The sequence below is a fragment of the Condylostylus longicornis genome, unplaced genomic scaffold, assembly GCF_029603195.1.
Source record: "Condylostylus longicornis isolate FDR11 unplaced genomic scaffold, ASM2960319v2 ptg000044l, whole genome shotgun sequence".
Classification (NCBI taxonomy): Eukaryota; Metazoa; Arthropoda; class Insecta; order Diptera; family Dolichopodidae; genus Condylostylus; species Condylostylus longicornis.
Genome location: NW_026578013.1, coordinates 4,844,984 through 4,855,836, shown reverse-complemented (window position 1 = coordinate 4,855,836; position 10,853 = coordinate 4,844,984). Strand labels below are relative to the sequence as shown.

The window sequence follows — 10,853 nt, the reverse complement described above, 5'->3', positions numbered from 1 at the left end:
TGGCAAAATAACCAACAAACAAAAGACAATAACAAGCCAAACATATTAGTGAGTTAGAAGCACAATTACGTTACGAATTAAAAAAAAAAACAAATTAGAGAAAATTTCTGAAAGTTTTCATTTTTCTTTCCTATTTATATACATGAAATTTTGTATAAATTTAAAGAAAATGTTGAGTTTGAAAGATAACCCATTCAATCTGCCCTCGTATGGCAAAAACTAATATTTTTTCAAAAATAACCCACATTTCATATTTTCATTAATATTTCAATAACAGAATCATATACAATAATTTTCTTAATATTTTATTACCAAAGCTCTTTTAATACACCAATAAATCTTAAAAATTAAATTTTTAATCTGATTCACTTCCACTATCAGATTGAAAATCTCCAACGTCGATTTCAAATTTGTATTCTTGATCGCAACCCAGATATGAATCACTCATAAAATACAATGTGTATTCATGACGACCTGGACTCGGTGCAACAAAATCTAATTTAACTCTAGCTTTTTGTTGTAGTGTTAAACGTTTAATTGATAGTAAAGAATTTGTTTTTGGATCTCCAATAACAACCCACCAGCCCTCTTCCCTTTTCTAGAAAAACAAGAAAGAAGTTAATTATTGAAATTTTTTCAATAGCACTTTTTTTGAAAATTTTTACCTGTGGGAAAAATGGTGCAATAACTGGACCAGTAACCTCATCTTCACGTTCTAATTGTACCAAAATATTTACTGTTGATCCGGAATTTACTCGCTCTTTATCTAAAACTTCAAAACTCATTTCAATATTAGGATAACGATTACAAAAACGTGCAACGTCTGCCATTTGGTTATCTGATAATTGCAGTAAACGAATTCTATTATCATCTTCAAGTTCCATGATATCAAAAACGGTTTCAATACGCTAAAAATAAAAAAAAAACATTGTTTCAATACTGATTATTTATTATATAAAAAAATTAATTTACCCGTTCTGTGCATCTTTTAATGATTTCAGATGTGAAATGTGGTAACTGTTTTAAATAAGAATCTTTACTCCACATTGCTTGTGTAACCATTTGTGCCAATTCCATAGCAGCAACAGCCGGAGAAAGCCAACCATTAGAACTTAAAACATCTACACAAGCCTGAATTAATCGAATAGCTCTTCCCAAAATTATTTCCGTATCACCCTGAAGTTCTGGTCCAAGCTGTAATCTAGATAAATGCGCTTGTAATAACAAATTTGTTTTAATATGTGGATCATTATATTTTGGTGCAGTATCATTAGGGCCGGTAATTTTATTTGGTAATCTTTGAGCTAAACTACGTAAAATATTTTCTTCATGATGTCGAACTACAATATCCTCATATTCAGCAGCTGATGATATTATTTCAAGAAGCCCTTTAATTTTAGTCTTATTACTTAATGACAAACTGAAGAGTTCTAAAATTAAAAAATAATAATTAGAATAAATAAAATTTTTTTAAATTTCATAATTACGGGGATGAAGCTATTAAAAATTCAAGTTTGAGTTCAAAAAATCACAATTAGAATATTTCTGAAATATATAACCTTACCTATTGTCGTATAATTGATATAATAATATGCAGCAATCATTCCAAGATTTAATGGTAACGTATCCATATCATCTTCAATACTTATGCATTTAGATTGTTCAAGATCTGCTAATGTATTTTCAACTAATTCAGAAAGATGATCAGAAAGATGCCTTTAAGAGAAGTTTAATGAATTTTCATTCTGTTTTCTTATATAAAATTGAATAATAAAAATTTACCTGTGTGTGACACCTTGCAGATTATAGTAATTCGGGTTTTGTGTAAGTCTACGATATAAGAAAGTCCATGTTAAGTAATCCACAGCATCTTGTTTATTTTCTATTGTTTTTGTTACAATTTCAGCATTGAAGTGATCATGTAATTTATGATCTAAATGACTCTCAATAGGCAACGGTTCACTTAAAAATTTTTTGAAGAAATCTTTCTTAGATGTTTGACACATCAATACACATTTAGCATCGACATCTTCTATCGGTCGATTAGCTCTACCGATCATTTGCAAAACATCTGTGATAGGATAATCTTCATATGAATGATTTTTTCCATTATAATATTGTGTATCCATTATTACAACTAAATGTGCTGAAATATTTAAACCCCAACATAAATCACGTGTTGCTACAGCTATTTGAACTGCTCCAGAATCAAATAGCTGTTCAACTAAACGATGATCAGATGATGTTAATCCTTCATGAATATAAGCAACGCCCTGGGATAATGTTTCTTTTAATGTTTTATCAGTCATTCGATCTAAAAATGGTTTAATATCCTCTTCTTCAGCATGGAAAAATCGATTAGGCATTAATTCTGAAGCGCAATATGTTAGTATATCAACCGCTGTTATTCGAGCTTGCTTTCTTGAAGAAACAAAAATTATAACGGGTTTATGTGGACTATATTTAATTATAGCGTTATAAACTGGTTTTGACATTGACGCTACTCTAGAAGCGTTATGTGTTATATTAAATCCTTGAACATGTAATTCTAATGGAATCGGTCTAACACTTGGATGAAAATTAAATGTAGAATTCGCATTACAGCCCAACCATTGAGCCACATCTCTTGCATCTGCTAAAGAATAAGAAAGCGCTACTATACGAATTTGTTTTTCGATTTGCGACGATATATAACGCATTCTGGAGCAAACTATCTCCAAAACAGGTCCCTCTTCGCCACCTATCAATTGTAATTCATCAACGATAAAGAGTTGAATGTTTTGCACATTTTTACGTTGTTTCCAACGTCTCGATAAAATATCCCACTTTTCAGCTGTAGTTATAATGATTTGCCCTTTTGCAATCAATTTCAAATCCGTGCCAGTTTCACCAGTTAACTTTACAACTTTTATGTTCATACTACCAAACTTAGTATACCATTCACTAAAAACGTATTCAACACAAGTTTCTTTTGGCACCAAGTAAACACAACGACCATCTTGATTTTGTGAAAACAATCTTATTATTGCAAATTCTGCCACAGTCATTTTTCCAGATCCAGTCGGAGCAGCAACGAAAACGTTATCGTCACTATTATAAATTGCATTAAACACCTGAGTTTGAATTGGATTAAATTGAACATATTTATCTTCATAAAACACTTCAAACTTTGGATTACGTAAAGCCGTAATAGGTAATGGCTGAAGATCTAACAACTCTGTTGGGGGAACATTTTTTTCTGGCAATATAAGATGTCTGAAAGAAACTGGTAATTGCGTCTCAGCTCCAATCCACCTGTCCGAAACTATTCGTAAAAAGTATTGAGGCGGAAGTGGTTCGAAAATTGGAACGAAAAATTTCACCAAATGTTCTTCATTAACGTATTTTTCCTTCAATAAGAAAAATTCGTGATGCAAAATCACTTCTGAATCAACATCTTCCACGAGAATCCAAAATCCTTCGGATTGAGCATGTACTTTTTCATCCCATTGAAAATCTGGAGTTATTGTTAATTCTACTTTAAGTGTTGATCGAGTTATCGGTTGAATGTGGGTTGATAATTCCAATTTTGGAAACTGATGAACATATTTGTGGATTGTTTTACCCAATTTTGAAATGCGGACTAGTTCTCCAATTTCATTGGGCTCCAAATCATAAAGACGTTCCCAAGGGAAATTTTTTTTCTCAAGCTTTTTACATATTTCTTCTGGCATTTTTTTAAATTGCCTTAAAGGTGTCATCGATTGCCACATTCTTCTATCAATCATTTTGCATAAAGTTAAAGCTTTATCTGAGAGCTGCGCCCAACCTCGATGAAGAACAATTTCAAAAATTGCTCGCAATAATCTAGATGCTGATTGTGTTACAAAAATCATATCGGACATCAAAGCAAATCCTTCAAGTTTTAATTGAGAAATATAAGCTTGCAATAACACGTTTACTTTTGCACTAGGTTCTTCAATTGATTCCTTTATTGGAATTGGGACTCTTTCCATTAATTTTTGCAGTTCAAGTTTTTCTTCTTCGCGCACGGTAATATGTTTAAACTCAGATGAAAGGGAAAATACTCTGAATAACTCAATTTCACTTAAAGTTGGTTTTAACAACTGGTTATATGTCATCATAGTTTCATGTGTACAATAATAGTGGGATGCAATCCTACCAAGTTCTGTTACCTTAAATTGAAAAAAAAAGAAAATAAGTAAAAAAAATTTAGAATAATTTTTCTGAAACTTACTTGGAAGTGACCACTTTTTCTATCATATTTTACCAAACCACTGCGATCGAGGTGTAATGCAGCAGTATGTATTAAATCGGCTCTGTGTTGTTCAAGTAAAGGATCTGCCTTAATTTTATCAAACGATATTCCATACAAAGTTGGTTGTCTTAACATTCTTATATACAAATAAGTATAGCCTAGCCAAACCACACCATCTTTCAGATTCTGTACGGTGCCTAAGACGATTTCAGCATTTAACATATCTGCCATTTTTGATACAAATTGACTTTCAATTGGTAACTGTTGGTTCAACAATGACAAGTAATACTGCAATTCGCTATGATTTGTTATAAGGATACCTTCACCTTTCGTGTCATATTGTGGACGTCCAGCTCTACCAAGCATTTGTAAAACATCTAAAGCACTTAGTTCAACCCAACGTCCTTTTTCAGGATTATATACCTGTGTACCTTTTATTATGACGGTATGTGCTGGTAAATTTACACCCCAAGCTAATGTTGCTGTAGAAACAAGAACTTGTATGTGACGATCAGCAAAAAGATCTTCAACTAGTGTACGATCAACTCTTGTCATACCAGCATGATGAATAGCGAAACCATAAGGTAAAAGTTCTTTCAATTCGGAGTTTTTAACTTGTTCCGCTTCTGTTCTAAGAACCTCCATACTTGCTGATCCTTCTTTTAGGAAACTTCCTAATGTGTCCTTTTCTAGGCACAAATCACGAATTGCTCTAGCGGTTTTTCCAGTTTCCTTTCTAGAATGAACAAAAACTAATACTTGATTTTTGCCAGCATGTTCCATTGTTTTCTCGAACACAATTTCATTCATAACTTGAAAACGCTTTAATGCTTTTTTTTCTGTCACGCCGATATATTGTTGCTCCAAAGCAACTGGTCTAAAACTATTGTCGAAATAAAACAGCCCCTTATCTGGCTTCACCCGGAGAAACGATGCAACGTCCTGGTAATTTGGAAGAGTAGCTGATAAACCTACAAGCCTTACATCTTCTTGATTTGTTTCTATAATATAAAAAAATTTATTTGAAAAGTTAAAATCTAAACCCAGTATTTGAATGATGGTGAATTACCTATGCTGCGAATTGTGCGGGCAACCAAAGCTTCTAAAACAGGACCCCTTTCATCATGAAGTAAATGGATTTCATCGATAATGATTAACCTGACCAAAGAAGTAAATGTTTTCTCACCTCCTTTTCTTGTGATAATATCCCACTTTTCTGGAGTACAAACTATCACCTGTGTTGCAGCAATCTGCTCTCTTGTAAGTTGATGGTCCCCAGTCAACTCAGAAACTGTTAAATTGAAACAAGCCAATCTTCTTCCAAAGTTACCAACCATTTCTTGTACCAGAGATTTCATAGGAGCTACGTAAATGATTTTAAATTCATCGGCGTTTATTGTACCTAAAACATATTTATTAAAATATGGTCAATTTTGAAAATTTTAAGCATGATAGTTACCATCGTCGTTAATATGTTTCCCAATTTCTCTCATCATAGTCAAAAGAGCAACATTTGTCTTGCCAGCACCAGTAGGTGCGCAAAGTAAAATATTTTCATCTAATTCCAAAGCACATTTGCATAAACGACTTTGAATCCGATTCAAAGTTTTAAAACCATCAAAAACTGGTTGTACATATTTCGGTAGTTTTTCAATAGCAACTAGTTCCTCTTTCTCATCAAATGGTACAGGTTTCAAAGCGGGAACGTGAACTTCCTCGTAACCCTTTCGTTGTTTTCTGAAAGATCCGTCAGGCAATTGACAACGTTTGTTAGCCATGAAATGCGCTCCTTGATTAAATACTAACTCTTCGAATTCTAACAAATTTCGTTGTCCCGCAATTTGACCAATATAACCCTGCACATCATCTGAGTTTTCTTGTTTGCTTTTCTTTGATTTTGATACATCGCTTGACATATCTTCTTCACTTTTTCCAGTATCCAATTGTCGCAAAATTTTAGATAAGAAGCCGTCATTTTTCATGGCATCTCGAATTTTTTGCCTTTCCCCATCTGTTTGAGCAGATGCCAGCATTGTACAATATAATATCATTTGCCGATTATTTTTAAGTTGCTTAATGAAATCAAAGCAATCATATCCCAGTAATAAAACCAATTGATTTTCACAATCACGATCATCTTTAGCGTCTTTCAATACACTTAATACTTCCGCAGCTTTTCCTTGCGATATCATAGCGTCCTTGTAGAATTTACTCAAACACCTTTGAAGCCAGTAAGCATCAATATCAAGAGGATGTAATGCTCTTTCTTTCTTAGTGTTGCCAACATCTTCAGTGTTCAACTAAAATGTAAAATTTTTAAATAGATTTTTAAATATTACGATTGCTTCATACAAATTTTCAACATACATTTTCAGCATGCAAGGTATGATCAACTCGAGCTTCCTCTCCCTCTTCTTGTCCATCTTCATCTCGAATCTCACCGTACATATCTTCATCACTTTCTTCCTCTGATTCTTCAAATTGCACATTTATTCCGTAGGTTTCATCAATATGTTCCTCATTCGCTACATTTAAAGCTGAAATTGCTTCAGAACCAAAATCTGTGATTTTCTTCCCAAGATTAACTAGCAAAGCAAATCTAAAAATAAGTTCAACATTAATGGAATTTTATTATTTTGAAATAGAATAATGAATAATACGTACCTTTCCTCTGAAACTTGTCCAAGCAAATTATTTATTTCTTTTTTTCTGTCCCTGTCTTTCATTTTATCATTTTTTAAAACAGCCAAAATTTCATCTGCGGCACCACATAAAATATCCCTAGGTTGATCACCCAAAGCCTCTTGAATAAAACTAAGTATAACTTCATATGTTTGCCTAGTTTCTTGCGTTTTTGGCCTGTAAACAATTCCAACCATTTCATCAATACCTTCAGATAACAAAGTTGCCCCTTTCATTCTATCAAAGTCATATTGCGCTTCATCGCGTTTCTGACGTCTAATTAAATAATTTATTTTTAACTTTAATAATTTATCTTAAACAGCAATTTGTTTACTTACTTGGCTTTCCGTTCTTCCGTTTTCTCAGGTTTTGTTCTTTGATATCGATCTCCCATTCTTGTACCATCTAGTTTACCAACAAGTGAAACCACTTCACCAGTAGCCTCATCACGTCTCGGTCGCTCGATCAAACGTACATCGGCTTGTAAAACAAGGTTGGAATTCTAAAAATTAAATGTATTTAAAACTTTAAAAATTTGTATTCAATTAAACTATTTTACCGCTTTATATTCATATTGAAGTTGTCTAGCAGCAGCATCAGCCATGATTGCAGCTACCAGAAATATCTAAATAAACAATAAACCTTAATAAAATAAATTTTAATAATCCAAAAAACCAAAACGTTTAGAGTGTGTATTAAAAATGGTCTTTTTTCTTTAACATAGACGCACTGTCAATACTCAAAATTCAAAACTCAAAGCCTTTAAGAAAAAAATAAATAAACGTCAGTCGAGAAGTAAACAAAACACTAGCGGTGTTAGATATTCGATAAGAGACATCTAATGTCGGTTATATGCGATTAGGAAACAAAACGTAAAACAAATCCATATTATAAATATAAAAAAATTCGACCATATTAGTATTTTGACTGTGATAGGATTCTATTTTAATAATAAAACGATGATTAAAATCGTTTGTTAAAATAACTGGATTTTGTGAAAATTATTAACAGACAAACTTGAAAAAATTATTGATTTATCTGCTACTAGATGGAGCAGTCTTATTTCGTACTTTATGACATACGGAAATGTCCATTTCCATATTTACAATTGAAATGACAAATTTTAAATGTCAAAGCAAAAATCGTTCACTTTACTAGACGTTGTCAAAACGAGTAGTTGATTATAATTTTGCTTTGGTAAGAAGAAAATAATTTAAATTCATCCTAAAAATTTATTATATATTTTTGAAAGAAATGTTTTAATTTTAATTTATTTTAAAAATCCCATTGCAGTTCTTAAATTCTGATATAGATTCCCTATTTACTTTTTGAAGATGGGTAGGGAGAACAAAGCCGCATGGAAAGCTAATTATTTTGTGAAAGTCGTCGTAAGTACAGAAAATATTTGTTTAAGATTAAATATTAAGATGTTTGCAATTTTCTTTTAGCAACTTTTTGATGAATACCCGAAATGTTTCATAGTTGGAGCAGATAATGTTGGTTCAAAACAAATGCAGCAGATTCGTACATCATTGAGAGGTATGGGTGTAGTTTTGATGGGGAAAAACACCATGATGAGAAAAGCTATTCGTGGTCATTTGGAAAACAATGCTTCTCTTGAAAAACTTTTACCTCATATCAAAGGAAACGTTGGTTTTGTGTTTACTAAAGGAGATTTGGCTGAAGTAAGGGACAAAATTGCTGAAAGTAAAGTACGTGCTCCAGCTCGTGCTGGTGCTATTGCCCCATTACCTGTAGTTATTCCAGCTCAAAATACTGGTCTTGGTCCAGAAAAAACTTCCTTCTTCCAAGCTCTTTCTATTCCAACAAAAATTTCAAAAGGTACTATTGAAATTATCAACGATGTACCAATTTTGAAGCCAGGAGATAAAGTTGGTGCTTCAGAGGCAACATTATTGAACATGTTGAACATTTCCCCATTCTCATATGGATTGGTTATAGAACAAGTTTACGATTCCGGCTCTATCTTTTCGCCAGACATCCTTGATATTAAGCCAGAAGATCTTAGAAGCAAATTTCAAGCTGGTGTTGCAAATTTGGCAGCTGTTTGTTTAGAAATTGGTTATCCAACAATTGCATCCGCTCCACACAGTATTGCAAACGGTTTCAAAAACTTATTGGCTATTGCTGCTACAACTGAAGTTGAGTTCAAAGAAGCAACAACTATTAAAGAATTTATTAAAGATCCAAGCAAATTTGCAGCCGCCGCTGCTGCAAGTGCTCCAGCAGCTACTGCCGCAGCTCCAGCAGCAGAAGAAAAGAAAGAAGCTAAAAAGGAAGAATCTGAAAGTGAAGATGACGACATGGGCTTCGGTCTTTTTGATTAAATTTAATGTACAAATACTCGTCAGCAGAAAGCTATGGCGATTTGTATAATAAAATTTTAGAAAATAATAACTTTTTTCATTGAAATAATTCTTTTTCCGATCGCATCAGCAGACATTTTGTTTTGCGGGTAATATCAAAAAGTTTTACTTTAATATGCTGGTAACTGCAAAACAATTTTTTTAACGGCTAGAGAGATACTGTTCTAGCAAACTCCTAAAGATATGCTAAATTGAAACGAAAATCAATGATTTAGACGTGCACATGACAAAAAAACTGCATAACCGGCCATAAATATGCAAAAGTAAATATACTTTTAGATTTTAAATGTAGTTTTCTTGGAAGGAGATAGATATACGGCAATATTTAATTTTGCTGTAATTACTTAATTGCATTCCAACCATAGGATTATATTCAAGCGCGCACAAATACAACTGTATGGTCGCATGCAATTAAGCAATCAAACAAACAGTTTGCAACTGGATTGCAATTTCTATTCAACGCATTCAATTTGAATTGGCGTAATAGTTCAGTTATTCTATTAGATATTAGATAGATATTAGATTAAATTATATCAAGCACCAATGATAAAACTAAAAATAATTGCATTTTTGTCTGAGCCCTTAATGTCCATCGTACATGATGTTGAATCGGATTCGCGCATCATACATTAAACTTTTTTTTTGCTTATAATACAACAAATTTTACAGATCTGGCACTTCTACTATTTCTATATTGTATTATATATTCTAATGTCACTCATATTATTAAACTTCCAGTGAGTGTATAGTGTTGCCTTGTTAAATGAAATATCTAATTTCTAGCATTAGCATCGCATCTCATATGCGAATCTCAAAATATAAAATCAAAATGGTTTAAATTACGATTATATTTTTAATTACATGGGTTACCACAATTTATTTTTCATTACACGTTCCTTTCCGATTAAATTTTAATTCAATTTTGTAGGAAAAAATAATAAGTTGTCCTATGAGTCTATTTTTTTACTAAAACTTTTTATTTAATTTTTTAACAAAGAGTCGCATTCACCCTTATTTTGTTAGTCGCATCACTTGAGGGATCGGATATTATTGAAAAAAAATTTGATTTTTCAATATGAAATTTGGAAATGGATTTAATTCAGAAAATTACAATATTACTTTCAATTTGTCAAAAAATAACTCAGTTCATTAAAAACCTGACCTCGAGATTCATTATTTAAAAATATTTAAATCATTTATTTTTTAATTTTTGTTTCGTTCCCTTTATGTTAAATAACTGTACAATTTTATTATAAAAGAATAAAGCTGCTTGTTCGCTGTTATTTAGTCACACGCATAATTTATATGAAGGTATTCGCACAATAGAATTTTAATTTATATACTAGTTATCCATTTTTAAAATTAAACTTTTTATGTACCCTTTGTTATCAAAACTTCTTATCACTCATAGCAAAAAACCCATCCTGTATTATAATGAAAATTTTATACTTCACATCTATTTTTGTACTTTTCCTTTCTTGTTTATTAAGCTATCCAGTATCCAGCATGTGCTATACGTAACTAAA

The 10,853-nt window shown here is 32.0% G+C and overlaps 2 protein-coding genes across 2 annotated transcripts; one reads left to right on the top strand and one right to left on the bottom strand.

Moving 5' to 3' along the window:
• Nucleotides 1–282: 282 nt before the first annotated feature.
• LOC129610239 (U5 small nuclear ribonucleoprotein 200 kDa helicase) lies at nucleotides 283–7,648 on the bottom strand. The gene is made up of 12 exons (XM_055522737.1): nucleotides 7,500–7,648; nucleotides 7,279–7,442; nucleotides 6,923–7,216; nucleotides 6,626–6,857; nucleotides 5,718–6,558; nucleotides 5,328–5,660; nucleotides 4,238–5,259; nucleotides 1,783–4,175; nucleotides 1,565–1,716; nucleotides 973–1,430; nucleotides 666–908; nucleotides 283–598 (listed from the first exon to the last, which is right to left on the bottom strand). Exons 1-12 carry the CDS (start codon nucleotides 7,542–7,544, stop codon nucleotides 356–358), a joined length of 6,420 nt encoding a protein of 2,139 aa, XP_055378712.1. The 5' UTR covers nucleotides 7,545–7,648; the 3' UTR covers nucleotides 283–355.
• A 424-nt stretch (nucleotides 7,649–8,072) lies between these two features.
• LOC129610178 (60S acidic ribosomal protein P0) lies at nucleotides 8,073–9,358 on the top strand. Its single transcript, XM_055522599.1, has 3 exons — nucleotides 8,073–8,137; nucleotides 8,234–8,328; nucleotides 8,389–9,358. The coding sequence occupies exons 2-3, from the start codon at nucleotides 8,275–8,277 to the stop codon at nucleotides 9,286–9,288; spliced, it is 954 nt and encodes a 317-aa protein (XP_055378574.1). The 5' UTR covers nucleotides 8,073–8,137; nucleotides 8,234–8,274; the 3' UTR covers nucleotides 9,289–9,358.
• Nucleotides 9,359–10,853: the final 1,495 nt, after the last annotated feature.